The following is a 13758-nucleotide window of genomic DNA, read 5'->3' on the forward strand; positions in this document are numbered from 1 at the left end:
TACCTGGATACTGGACGGCAGGGTGGGCGGAAATGCTGCAAATTGTTAGGAACCGCCCTGCCAAGGTGACGACGATGAAGATTGGCTTGACCAATCCTCCCTCCGGTAGGCAATGTTCGTCGTTGTCACCTTGGCAGGGGAAACCGAGGTTTCCCTATGGGAAAATTCAGGACGGAGGAGCAGATTAATTTCGACAACTAACATCGTCAATAGTTAGTATCGAATATTTGTTCGTGGCCGAAACACAGTATCTCAAAGATTACAGACGTATCGCGTGCGCGCAGTGTTGAAGTGATTGCAAGAAGTGTTTGCTATCCGAGAAATTTTCGTTGAACGTAAATTTTACGACACGCGCCTTCAAGTGTAAGTATATTATATAAACTACTTTTTTTCTAATTTCTTCCTCATTTATATCGTTTCTTTTATAGCTAAAGGTATTTTTTCATTTCAGACGTGCCCCATTATGGATTGTAGGCCGCTTACACAAAATGAGCGAGAAAAAATCGCTCAAGATTTATTCGATGAGCCAGAACAAGATAATGAGACTTACTTTCCCTCGAGTGACAGCGAGTTTTCGGAAGAAGAAATCGAGCAACAAACTGAACAGAGTGCTACCGAACAAGAAAACACTTCAGACGAATCTGAAGAAGAGGACCATGAAGAAACCATGGAAGAATTTTTCATTGGAAAAAATAAATCAACGAAATGGCGTAAGACAACATACCGTGTTTCTGGGAAAACTAAGGGTGTAAACGTAGTCACGATACCCATTGGTCTGACTCATCGAGCACGCGGTATTGAAAATGAACTGGATGCGTTCTTCCAAATTATCGACATCTCTATGATTGACGACATTTTGAAGCACACAAATATGCATATCGATCAGCTTAGAGTTGATCATCAATACTCTAGAGATCGGGACTGTAAACACATCGACAGGAATGAATTTATGGCATACTTGGGTCTACTATATTTGATCGGTATAAAAAAATCTCACCACGCAAATGTGAAAGAGATCTTTTCCAGTGACGGTACCGGAATTCAAATAGCAAGAGCTGTCATGAGTTACAAGAGATTTCTCTTCATCACCCGCTGCCTGAGATTCGATGACAAGAATTCCAGAATCGAAAGGAAGAAAGTTGACAAACTGGCAGCAATACGTGACTTCTTCCAAGCTTTCGTCAACAACTGCAAATTATCATTCAACTTGAGCGAATATACTACGATCGATGAGATGCTGCATCCATTTAGGGGTCGTTGTAGCTTCATCCAATATATTCCTAGTAAACCAGCGAAATACGGGCTGAAGATTTTTGCGTTATGTGATGCCAAAAGTTTTTACACATCCGTTCTAGAAATATATTGCGGAAAACAACCCGATGGACCATTTGCGGCCTCTAATACCCCAATAGATATTGTAAAGCGGCTAGTCACTCCGATAGAAAATTCAAAGCGGAATTTGACTATCGATAATTGGTACACAAGTGTACCACTCGCTGATTATTTGCTAACAAAAAAAATAACGGTTTTGGGCACAATGAAGAAAAACAAATCTGAAATCCCAAAACAATTCTTGCCAGACAAAAGCAGGACTGTTCAATCTACTATTTTCGGTTTCCAAAAGGACAAAATGTTAGTGTCCTATGTACCTCGGAAAAATAAATCTGTAATATTGCTCTCAACATTACATGACGACAACGAAATGGATCCCGACACCAAAAAGCCTCAGGTTATACTGGACTACAACGAAACCAAAGGCGGAGTGGATACTGTCGACAAAATGTGTGCCGCTTACTCGGTGTCTAGAATAACAAGAAGATGGCCATGTGTACTTTTCTACACTCTGATGAATATTGGCGGCATAAATGCTCAAATTTTATACAAATTTGCCTGTCCAGCAAAGGCTCCTAAGCATCGAAGAGTTTTCCTGCAAAATTTGGCATTCAGCCTCATGAAAGAGCATCTTATCTTCAGATCAACTCTCAGACATTTACCTCAAGATGTAAGTGCTTTTCTCAAAGTGAATTACGGCCGGAGTGTTGAACCGATAACAGAAGAAGAGAAAAGAAACCCTTCAAAACGCGGTGTGTGTCGGTCATGTGCTTTGGAGAAGAAAAGATCCTCAGCATCAATGAAGTGTTGCCGTTGCCACTCGTTTACGTGCAAGAACCATTCTACAGTTGAGGTGATTTGCAACATTTGTAACGATGAGAATGCTGATTCTGATCAATAGTCGATGAAATAGATTGTTTTAAAATATATACATTTTTGAAGCGTTGTTTAGTTTGTTTTATTCACGAAAATCAAATATATTCTTTTTAAAGTACTGTCATATACCATTTTTCACATCCTCACAACAATTTCCCAACGTTTATGTAAAAAAAAAACGCCATTTACATGAAGACGTTACACACGTAAAATTTACGACAAGCGCCCGCTCCAGGGAAATTTCACAACGCGCCCGCTGGAAGGTTAAAGCCACGTCGAGCTATAATTTTATCTGGCTTTTGCACTGTGGTTATACCCGTCTCATCAACATTCCATATATCCTTAGCTTCAAGACTAAGTCGATTATACACTATGTTTAAATTTGAAAAAAACATTTCTACGTTTGTTTTATTAAATGAGGTGGCTCTTGATAAGCTTGTTGCTTGTGGGCATCTTAAAGATAAGCTATTGTTTCGTTTAATAAAAGAAGCATACCAATCTGGCCCTGCCATTTTATTCTTGGTCCAATTATTTGGAATTTGAAGTTTATTCGAAACTGCATATTCATAAGCAAATTTTCTAAATTGCTTCGGCGTCAATCCGTAATAAATATCCGATGCTTGTTTTAAATAGTCAGATAAAAGATTCTCTGCTTCTTGAGAAAAAACTTGTCTCCCATTAAAATAACCAACACGGTTTAATGCAATTTCACCGGTTGTTAATTTCGCCTTTTTAACATAGCGTTCAAGCGTTTTTTGTGAAATTAAAAAATCTTTAGCGACGCTATTAATGCTTCTACATTCATTTATAACGATTTTGACTGCCCGCAAAATAATATCTGTCGGTGTTTTTCCCTTATCAGTTTTTCGTTTGTAATTCCTCATGTTGATGCCTGAAAGAAATTGATAATTATAATGGGCAAAGCAAAATACAAATAAAACAAAAACAATATCCGGGGTTAGTTAACTAAGTCAAATAACCCCGAACATGATTAGTCAAATAGTCCCATTCGACATCTTTAACATTTTGGTTGCTTTATATCAATAACCTTTACGCATTGAATAAAGTAAAAACTGCAAATTATAGCCAACATATCACACTTCTGTTAAATATTTATAAAAAAAATATTAAGCTGTACTTACTAGATAAAAATTTATAAATTGTCAGAAGGAAAATATTTACTTACCGCTATCGTTTTTGAATATTTCGCTCTCACTGATGTAAAATGCAAAATATTGTCACGGTAACAAACTACATGATGGTTTAGACCAGTGGTTCCCAAACTTATTTGGCCTACCGCCCCCTTTCCAGAAAAAATATTACTCAGCGCCCCCTGGAAATTAATATTTTTTAAATTTAAAAACAGAAAGATGTATGTATTACTGTTTCTACCTTTTTCGTAAAATATAGTAAAGAAAGGTGTAAATTAGAAACATTGAAGTTTGAAATTATGAAACTATTTATTGAACTCAGAATAGAATGATAATACAAAAAAAGTTAAAACATTCGAAATCATCTTAATGAGAAGGATGAACCTGGTATCCTGCTACCAATTTAGTAATCCTCGGCTCTATTTTCGTCAGCAGTAATCTTAAATCACCGCGATTGACTATTTGCAATCGGTTTCTTTTTTTTGTTAATAAATTGGTTACCGCACTGAATCCACGTTCCACTAAATATGTTGAAGGAAATGCAATTAAGAACTTTTGAATTGCAGCCCATATTTCAGGATAAGTCGTAGGGATCTCCTTTTGCAACCAGAATTGTTGGTAGCCGCTTTTGAATGTAAATTTCAATTCATCATTTGTAGTTACTTCCATCAGTTCTTCTTGTAACTGTGGAGATTCTTCTGTGTTTGCACTTGAAAAAGGATCCAAAATCCAATCAGGTATGTCCATTTTCAAAATATCATCAAATCGTTGATTAAAATCTGAATGGAGAGCATCCAAGTGCTCACAATAAGAAAGTATGTCTTCATCTTTTTTTTCTGCTCCTGATAAATTTGGAAACTGGCTGAATTCCCCTCGTCCAAAATTTCGTTTGTACAGAAGAAGCTTTGTTACAAATGCAAAAATAACAGATTTTGTTTTTATTAAATTCAGTTCATCACCTTGAAGCTGAAGATTGCTTTCATTAAATTTTTGAAACAAGTCTGTCAAGTAAGCGATGTCACTTTTGGATTGAATTAAATTGGATCGTAAAGCATCATTTTTATCTTTCAAGAACTCCAGCACCGAGTTGAACAGCTTATAAAACCTATCTAAACAGGCACCCTTTGATAACCAACGAACTTCTGTATGAAGCAGCAAACGATTAAATTTTTCATCGTTTTCAATACAAAGCTGTTTAAATAATCTGTCATTCAATGACTTGCTTCTGATTGTGTTGATAGCTTGAATTACATATTGTAATGAATTATGTAGGCGTGCACTTAAATTTTTGGCAACTAGATGTTGACGATGGATGATACAGTGTACTGTGAATGCATTCGGCACCTCCTTTTTTAAATATGCAAGAAAACCTCTGTAGCGCCCTACCATCGCTGGAGCACCATCTGTGGCTACTGATAAGATATTACTCAGAGGTATTTCTTTTTCTTTAAAAAACTCATCCAATGCATGAAATATTGATTCTCCTTTAGTATCAGTTTGCAAATATTTAGCAAATAATAATTCTTGGCAAATTTGTTCTTCCTTTGTGAACCGCACGTATGCTAAACATAAAGCTTCATTTCCTAACAAAGTTGACTCATCAAGTTGAATAGAAAACCGAGATGTTTTTAAATAGCCACACAATGAATCTTCAACATCTTGAGCCATTTCATCAATTCTTCTTTGCACTGTATTATTGCTCAACGAAATTTTCTTGATAATATCAGATGCTGGTTTGTGTAGCACAGTACGTATTATTTCACTTATAGCCGGTATAATTAGTTCTTCACCAATAGTATGAGGTTTTCCTGATTTGGCAATCATTAACGAAATATTGTAAGAAGCAAGCAAGCCATCGTCATCTTGTGTGGTTGCGGTTGAAAAGAGTTTTGCCAATGTTAGTTTCATAAATTTTTCTTTTAGTGTTCGAAAATAAGATAAATCCTTATCTTTTTTATCACCATGAATTTTAGTCAAATGTTCTTGTAGTCTGGAAGGCTTCATAGCTTCGTTTGATAAAACTTTCTGGCAAATCAGGCACATTGGTAATGTATTGTTTACAGGCGACTCAATAAAGCCATATTTCAAATATTCGATATTATATTGTCTACATTTTTTTTTTGGTTGAGCCATTATTATCTGTAGAAAAAAATAAAATTTTTATGGAGGTATTTTTGATTAACCCCTTGGGTACGGATTTATTTGAGAAAATATTTGCATGTGGAACGGATATAATTTTTGGTTGCTTGGAGTAGTATGTAAAAGCAGTACATTTTACGTAAGAATTTATTTATTTCTAAAATATTGGTGACATATGTAGTATTAAGATGCCTTCAAGTAATTAGAATTGCAAAACAAAAATTAATTAATAACAACAAAATAAAACTAAATGAAATAAATTCAAGCTATAACAAAAAACCAATTACTAATAATTATGCAGAGTGTGATATTTTTCAAAGCAAGTAGGTAAATGCAGTGCTACTTTGCATTGTTTGCACTGCCACGTAGTCTCTTTCCTAATATTATGCTTATAACAAACACGGCACCTTTTTCCAGGGTGTTGCTTGGACTTAGTTGACGGAATGTTCTCAGGAAAGTGCGCCCAATTTTTCGCTGCCAAACGAAATGGTGTATCGCTACTTGACGGACGTCCACGACGTTTATAATTTGGCAATGACAATTGCTCCAGCAATTCTTCGGCAATAGCTAAACGAAAGGAAGTAATGCCTGCCTTGGTTGTGCAGTTGATTTTAGAATATAAAACATGAGCATTATAAAAGGCCATATCTATTAGATAAAAAAACATTTTCTTATAACCCTTTACACATTTTCTCATAACTGGGAAGCACGCTAGCAATTGGTCTTGTTTATCAACGCCTCCCATACCTTTATTATACTCAAGCACAGATGCCGGTTTTATAATATTTTCGCTATCGCCAACTTTATTTTTTCTCCTTTTGCCTGTGTTTATCAAATCAGCATTTGAATGTTTCGTGCTAAGTATGTGAACGTCTTTTTTATCTCTCCATTTCAAAGCCAATAAACCGTGACTGGATAAAGTTTTGACTTCTCCTTTTTTCAACTTCATTGAAGAAAACACCTTTGGCATATTCTTCCTGTTTTTCCGAACAGTTCCAATAGCATTCGTATCATTTTTTAGTAAGGTCAGAAATAAATGTGGTGATGAATAAAAATTATCCATATACAACGTGTAACCTTTTTTTAAAATAGGCTGTGCCACTTCCATGACTACACTCTCAGTAGCAGGTATATCACTTCCCTGGATTTTATCCTTGCCAACATAAATTTTGAAACGAATACAATAACCTGATGTAGATTCGCAAAGTTTATAAAATTTTATGCCAAAACGAGCTCTTTTGGAGGCAATAAATTGAATAAAACTCAATCGACCTTTGAATTTCAAAAACAAGTGAATGACGTCTCTCAGACGTCAAATGTACCCAGGAGTTTAATTTTTGGTTTGACGTCTTAGACACGTCATCCGCTCCTAGGGGAAAAAAGTGAATGACGTGTCTCAGACGTCAAATGTACCCAAAGGGTTAATATTTTTTTTTTGTAATTTTTTGAAATATTTTAGTAAAAAACAAACTAAAATAAATACTAACGAAATAAATAAACATGATATTATTAATTGTAAAGCGCATATAATTATTACAAAATAAATAAATGTAGGATTACTTTTGAACCCAAGAACTCTACGTCACTCTGCTCGCATGCCGCAACTGACTCGCCCGCCGAACATTCACGCTTTTTAATATCCGTCCATCCTTTGCATTCGTCTCGCTTGCACTCTGTCTCTCGAATCCATGGGTTAAGCTGCGTCGGCACGGGTCGGCATTTGCCGATCGGCACAGCGTTCGGCACAAGGCGGCAAAAGGCGGCACAAAGCGGCACGGCTTTACACTCATACAGACATTTATACTTTCCTATCGCTCAGGTCTAACACTCTTCATTCACGCCGCCTTCAGTAACTCGAGTTTCACAAACATACCGACGCCGGTCTGTCGCAACACCCAGTCGCTCGCACGCACGCACACCGGACCACTCACCTCACATAAATAATACTCACCAATTATAGTCGCACTATTTGTTAGTTAACTTTAACTTGTCACAATATCACAACAATGTAACTTACAATTAGAGCCAGTATTGCCGCTGCCGTTCCAGGCTTTGGCCTTGCGATCGACCAATTGCACAAGTGGCAGTTGCCCGCAGCAATGCTCGTAGTGCTCACGTGTTTCGGAACGGCAATTCAGTGGCACCACATGAACAGTAGCAGTGCGCTAATGCACATACCTCAATGCAAGTGAGAGAGTATGCGGGAACCGAGCCAACGTCCAGTACGTTGTTCAAAGAAAAATTAAGCGTTATGAGTGGAATACATAAATCAATTTTTCTAAATCTTCTCTTCTTTCTTTTATGCTTTCACTGCCCCCTTACAGTTATTCATCGCCCCCCAAATGCACCTGTGGCCATCACCGCCCCCCTGGATCGCTGCAGCGCCCACCAGGGGGCGCTAGCGCCTACTTTGGGAATCACTGGTTTAGACATTCATATGTTTCAAAACATCGATTGCAGCCGCAGGCATTTTATAATATAAAAATTAAAGGCAATTAGTCAACTAACCCCATTAGTCAACTAGCCCCGGTCTCCCCTACTGTGAAAAATGTTGTAAAGCTGCGTCCCCACTGGGTCGGCACGGCTCGGCATTTGCCGATCGGCACAGCGTTCGGCAAAAGGCGGCACAAGGCGGCACGGCCGTGCCACTGCTATGCACCGCGGCAAAGCCATTTCTTTCTCATTCAGTCAGTATGTGAAACGCCAAACGCAACGAACCAAAAAATGTACAGTGACGACGAAGTAATAACTGGTGCTGCTGCAGTTATAGTAATAGCAAATGCAAAAAAAATGCCTAAAAAACGAAGATTTTGGATGCGTCCGAGTTTACGTAGCAGAAGAATATATAATGCCAGTGATATGATGAAAGATTTAATTTTGGACGACGAAAACGCAATCAATCTGGAATACAGGTGTAACGGTGGCTTTAAAAATTTTTTCCGCATGTCCTCTACTGAATTTGAACAATTGCTAAATTTAATCGGGCCAAAAATTGCTGCGAAGGACACAAATTTTAGGGAAGCAATCCCTGCAAAAGTGCGTCTTGGTGTGACATTACGATTTTTGGCAACAGGGGATTCATATCACTCCCTTATGTACTTATTTAACATTTCAAAACAAACAATTTCAAAAATCATTCCAAAAGTATGTGAAGCTCTCATTGATGTACTTCAAGATTATATAAAAGTAAGTATTGCTGGATCACGTTAGTTATATTATTAAATAATTAATCCTATTTTTTATATTAGATTTATTACTATTATTTACAATACAATACATAATTTATTTTACTAGATTCTATCCTATATTTATGAAATGTCAAAATTATGTTCTATATTTTGTGCACGTGTATGAGTGGAGGTGTATGCGGGTGTATGAATGGAGGTGTATGTGGGTGTATGAGTGGAGGTGTATGCGGGTGTATGAATGGAGGTGTATGTGGGTGTATGAGTGGAGGTGTATGTGGGTGTATGAATGGAGGTGTATGGGGGTGTATGAGTGGAGGTGTACAATGTAGGAGTAAGTGATGGAGACGGCACTTGTATGTTTACTGTGGATTGAGGGCTATTTGATGATTGTGTTGTAAAAGGAAATGTACTACTAGAAATAGGGGATGTGTAATTATGTGTGTATGGGTTAGGGTTAGGGTTATTAAAGGATGGAAAATTATTATATTTTCCCATTTCCGCTTCAAATAATGTAGTATTGATTAAATGTTGAACTATTGCTCTGGATTGTGGAGTCTGTAGTTTCCTAATTTTTATGGCAACTTGTTCGCCATAAAGGTCGTATTCGTCTTTTATCTTCTTGTTAGAATACATGTGTTTTAATATTTTGTACGCTTCTTTGGCATCACCATCATTTTTCCTCTTCCTCGATGGTATATTTTTCGGTGACACAAATTTTTGACTCTCTGTATTAATGAAATCCGAAGAGTCTTCCTCAACTTCAATTTCATTTTCATCGGAGTCTTCCTCCGAACATTCCAATGCGCTGTTAACCTGCAAATAAGTTAATGTTTGGCAATTAATTTTTTTAGATGCCTCAGAATGAGCAAGAGTGGAATCTTGTAGCAAAAGATTTCAACACCAAATGGAATTTCCCTAATTGTGTAGGAGCAATGGACGGAAAACATATATCCATACAGACACCACTAAATAGCGGCACAGAATTTTTTAACTACAAAGGATTCTTTAGTATAGTGCTTTTCGCAGTGGTTGACGCCAATTACAATTTTATTTATTGCGATGTGGGATGTCAGGGACGAATTTCTGACGGCGGAGTATTAAAAAATACATCATTTAATTCATTACTGACCGATTTAAAAATGAAACTGCCTGCCGACTGTGTTCTCCCAGGAAGAACACGAAAAACACCGTTTGTATTCGTAGGAGATGATGCTTTTCCGCTGAACCAAAGTATAATGAAACCATATCCAGGAGTTCAAGCAAAATATTCAAAAACCCGGATTTTTAATTATCGTTTGAGTAGGGCACGGAGAATTTCGGAAAACGTTTTCGGCATACTGTCATCCGTATTCAGAGTTTTTCGAAAGCCGATAATGTTGCAACCAAATACAGCAACTAAAGTTACATTAGCATCAGTTTATTTACATAATTTTCTTAGAAAAAGTGGATCAAAAAATATTTATAATCCTCCAGGAACATTTGACAGCGAATGTTCCGAGACTGGAAATGTCATTGCCGCTGCTTGGAGGGCAGAATCACAAGGATCAACATTGACAAATTTCACACAAATAGGACGCAAAAGTTCAGCGGAAGCGCAGGAAGTGAGAGAGGAGTTTAAAGAATACTTCTCATCGGCAGAAGGAGCTGTACCGTGGCAGTACGAAAAGTCATAATTTCTCGATATTTGTGCCATAACAATAAAATGATAATGGAATGTCAATATAAAGAATGTATTTTTATTACGTACCTTATTCTCCGTATCAACTGTCCTTCTTGCTTTATTCTTGTCTTTTAAAAATGACAAGCTTTTATAGGCATACCATTTACTTTTAAAAATGTCATCTGCGCCAGTGCCTGACTTCATGCTCTCTTTCTCTTTCTTCATTTCCCTCGCAAAATGACTAAGTAAATTTTTTATTTTTCTTTCTATTTTTTCTTTTGCCATGCCAAAAGACACTGCAATTTCTAGTATCGCATCATGCCGCTTGTTTCTATCCTTGTAATTGTTGTTTTGACAGTCCCATAAGTTAGGGCGTTCACGGTACATTTCTATGAGTTGCAGGACATTTTCATTTGTCCAGTCGTTTTTCATTTTCAGAAATGTACTATACAAATATAAAATTAATACAAATATAAATTTACTATACAATTCAATATACAAATTTACTTACTGAAGCACGTTTAAATAATGCACAATGATTGAAGCACACTGTCACTTTTCTAAACGATTAAAGCACACTGCCACTTTTCTAAACGATTTGTCACAAGCTGATTCTTTATACGATGCGTTCGATTTAACGTTTTGACAAACTGTGTTCGATGTTTCCGGGGCCCGTTTCTTCCTCAGCTCGGACACCCACCGATACGCGATTTTGGGGGTGTCAACCGATTTTGATATTAACCCTTTGCGCTCGAGGCGCTTTTCTGTCGTGTGAACCAGCAACTCGAGAGTAATCAGCCGCTCCCGCTTATTTCATGAGTTCGTTATTGTTAACTTAAAATAATTTTAGACACAATAAAACACTTTAAACTCTTATAATATTTTAACATTATACATATTTTTTTAACTTAATGAAAGACATTTATTAAAAATTACGTTCTATAATTTTGCTTCTTATGATATTTTATAAAACAATCTCCAATGCACATTCTTGGCTTGTCGGGGCATGTGTCACAGTAGTACACAGTTTGTCGCCTTTGGCCGGACGTTCTTTGGGAACAAAACTTGCAATCCTTTTTTTGTCCCATCAAAATAACATGCAGCTTCCCATTTAGTCGGATCACTTCAGAAGTGCTCTGTGACGTAGAAGCTGTGCTGGATTGTTTTTGTCGAAAGTCTCCTCTCAGTTGATCAACTAAAGTTTTCAAATATTGAAGGTGACTAAGCGGCCGTTCGTTTCTCTGCTTCTTTACTGATTTATAAAGAATATATGAATTGATGGAGCAGATCTCCAAACCCCAAAAAAATAGTTTTCGCCACCATTTTACGGATTTTCTTAAAAAACAATATGTCGAAGCCAGTTGGTCAGCTCGATCAACACCGCCCATAAATTTGATGTAATTTATAATAACATTGGGCTTTTTTATAACGACTTCAGTACCGCCTCGTAGAGTCCTTCTTACGGGAGTTATTCCCGCATTATTCCAAGTCGTCAAAGCTGTCACAATCCTCTTGTCCTTCCACGCAAGAACCAAAGTATTACCTTTGCGATATGCATATGTGGATCGATTCCCAAATTTTGGCTTTCGTATTTCACATGGCAGGTGCTTTCTATTTGTCATGATCGTCCCAGTTAGGTGGCACTTTTGTTTGCGTAATTCTTCCGCCAATATGTAACTTGTATAATAACGGTCCGTGAACATGTGGTGCCCCTGAGCACCGGGAATTTTATCCAGTATCATTTTGTATAGATGCAGCGGTATTCTGGTTGATACCGGTAGATCGGGTCTTATCAAAGTCTCTGTTGTTAGAGATCCATAATACGGCAGAATACCACAAATGAAGCCGGTATTTGAATCTGCGAGCGTATAAACCCGAATACCCCATTTCGTAGGTTTCATTGGACTGTACGTAATGAATGATATTCGGCCTTTGAATTTGACAGTCGACTCATCCACACAAATCTGCTCTCCGGGTACAAAATAATTCAAAAACCTTTCTTTTATATACTCGAGGAAACCAGATACTAACTGCAAACGGGTTCTAGGGTTTGTGTTTTGTGAGGGTATTGTCTTGAGGTGAAGTCTCCAAAATATTTGACAAAATCGGTCTCTCGTAAACGTGTCTGAGTAAAACGGAATATAACTAGTATCATTTTTCGACCAGTATTCTTGTATGTTGGCCAACGGCATTGTCCCCATATTTATGATTACTCCAATAAACGCCCAGAATTCGGTAACTGTTACATCGTACCATGATCGCCATATAGAACGGGATGATAATGTCTTCCCTTCCACCTTCCTTGCAGCGTAATTGTTAGTTTCCCGCACTATGTCAGTAACTAATTCCTCGGTGAAAAATAATTTGAAAAAATCTATTGGTTCTTTTATGTGTGCAAATACGTGCGGTCCTACTTGCCTTTCACCGGATACAAACGGTATTCTTGTGGGGATTTCTTCGGATTCTGTGCACAGTGTCCATTCTGAAGGTTCGGTCTCTTCTGTACAATCACTTTGGCTTCCAGATTCACTATCGATCAATCGGATTTTTCGTCTTCTTACTCCTCTAACGTCGTCGCTATCTTCATCACTTCTGTCTTCGTTCTCATGGGCAAGCTGTCTATGTAGTGATGTAATTTCATTCGTTATTGCCGAAAAATTGAACTCATCTTCACTAGAAGTAATTTCTTCGTCGTGTTCCATACTTATTGGGCTCAGTAACTTTGAAAGAAATATTGCGATCGGCAAAAAGGCTGAGTTCGAACTGATGTCGAAGACAGAGTCCTACCCGCGGTCGCAAGTACAGGGTGATTTTCTCGCCATAGGAGATGAAAGTAGTGCCGCAGACTAAACGTCGCGGCGATAAGCCATTCACGCATAGGCTGGGACTTATACAGGGTGTCCCAAAGATGTTGCGGGTCCTTAAAGGGGGTGATTCGGGGGATGATTGCAAACATCTTTTTCCTTTGTGAAAATGCTCTCCGGGGTTTCGTTAACGAGATATTAACAAAAAGCACCGACCAATCAGATCGCGCGCTTTCCGCCCGAGCTCCCCAGGCTACGCGCCGTGCTAGCGTGGCTACGCGCCGTGCTAGCGTGGCTACGCGCCGTGCTAGCGTGGCTACGCGCCGCGCTGCGACTTGTGAACAAGCAACTCGGCATGCAACGAGGAAAATTGCGTAGAATGGCAAATGAAAAAGGCGTAGCAAATAAAATCGAACACGTTGTCATGGTTTGTTTGTTATTTAAAGTGAATGATGAATAAAGGATAAATAGATGAAAATCACGTGTAACGTAAAAAGACGAATACACATTTTTTTTAGAGGATTCGAAAATAATAGTTATTTGAAGTGGGAGGATATGGAATACGTAAAATTCCTTGTGTCAATAACGTATCCACGAAAAGGAAATTA

At 37.8% G+C, this 13758-nt stretch overlaps 5 protein-coding genes across 5 annotated transcripts; 2 read left to right on the plus strand and 3 right to left on the minus strand.

The window, feature by feature from the left end:
- Nucleotides 1-463: 463 nt before the first annotated feature.
- LOC122403197 (piggyBac transposable element-derived protein 4-like) lies at nucleotides 464-2233 on the plus strand. The gene has a single exon (XM_043406560.1). It carries the CDS (start codon nucleotides 464-466, stop codon nucleotides 2231-2233), a length of 1770 nt encoding a protein of 589 aa, XP_043262495.1.
- Nucleotides 2234-3551: 1318 nt separating this feature from the next.
- On the minus strand, nucleotides 3552-5492 carry LOC122403198 (SCAN domain-containing protein 3-like). The gene has a single exon (XM_043406561.1). The coding sequence runs from the start codon at nucleotides 5490-5492 to the stop codon at nucleotides 3726-3728; it is 1767 nt and encodes a 588-aa protein (XP_043262496.1). The 3' UTR covers nucleotides 3552-3725.
- A 292-nt stretch (nucleotides 5493-5784) lies between these two features.
- On the minus strand, nucleotides 5785-6606 carry LOC122403199 (piggyBac transposable element-derived protein 4-like). The gene has a single exon (XM_043406562.1). It carries the CDS (start codon nucleotides 6604-6606, stop codon nucleotides 5785-5787), a length of 822 nt encoding a protein of 273 aa, XP_043262497.1.
- Nucleotides 6607-8398: 1792 nt separating this feature from the next.
- On the plus strand, nucleotides 8399-10359 carry LOC122403200 (protein ALP1-like). Its single transcript, XM_043406563.1, has 2 exons — nucleotides 8399-8684; nucleotides 9538-10359. The coding sequence occupies exons 1-2, from the start codon at nucleotides 8442-8444 to the stop codon at nucleotides 10357-10359; spliced, it is 1065 nt and encodes a 354-aa protein (XP_043262498.1). The 5' UTR covers nucleotides 8399-8441.
- A 763-nt stretch (nucleotides 10360-11122) lies between these two features.
- Nucleotides 11123-13206, minus strand: LOC122403187 (piggyBac transposable element-derived protein 4-like). Its single transcript, XM_043406548.1, has one exon. The coding sequence runs from the start codon at nucleotides 13046-13048 to the stop codon at nucleotides 11279-11281; it is 1770 nt and encodes a 589-aa protein (XP_043262483.1). The 5' UTR covers nucleotides 13049-13206; the 3' UTR covers nucleotides 11123-11278.
- Between the last annotated feature and the right edge of the window lie 552 nt (nucleotides 13207-13758).

This window comes from Colletes gigas, unplaced genomic scaffold, assembly GCF_013123115.1.
Source record: "Colletes gigas isolate AHSC1104 unplaced genomic scaffold, ASM1312311v1 Colletes_gigas_Sc00046, whole genome shotgun sequence".
Lineage (NCBI taxonomy): Eukaryota > Metazoa > Arthropoda > Insecta > Hymenoptera > Colletidae > Colletes > Colletes gigas.

Coding starts and splice junctions, on each gene's coding strand:
- LOC122403199 (XM_043406562.1), bottom strand. CDS start 6,606: ATGGAAGTGGCACAGCCTATTTTAAAAAAAGGTTACACGTTGTATATG.
- LOC122403200 (XM_043406563.1), top strand. CDS start 8,442: ATGTCCTCTACTGAATTTGAACAATTGCTAAATTTAATCGGGCCAAAA. Junction 8,685..9,537: donor TACTTCAAGATTATATAAAA/GTAAGTATTGCT, acceptor TAATTTTTTTAG/ATGCCTCAGAATGAGCAAGA.
- LOC122403197 (XM_043406560.1), top strand. CDS start 464: ATGGATTGTAGGCCGCTTACACAAAATGAGCGAGAAAAAATCGCTCAA.
- LOC122403198 (XM_043406561.1), bottom strand. CDS start 5,492: ATGGCTCAACCAAAAAAAAAATGTAGACAATATAATATCGAATATTTG.
- LOC122403187 (XM_043406548.1), bottom strand. CDS start 13,048: ATGGAACACGACGAAGAAATTACTTCTAGTGAAGATGAGTTCAATTTT.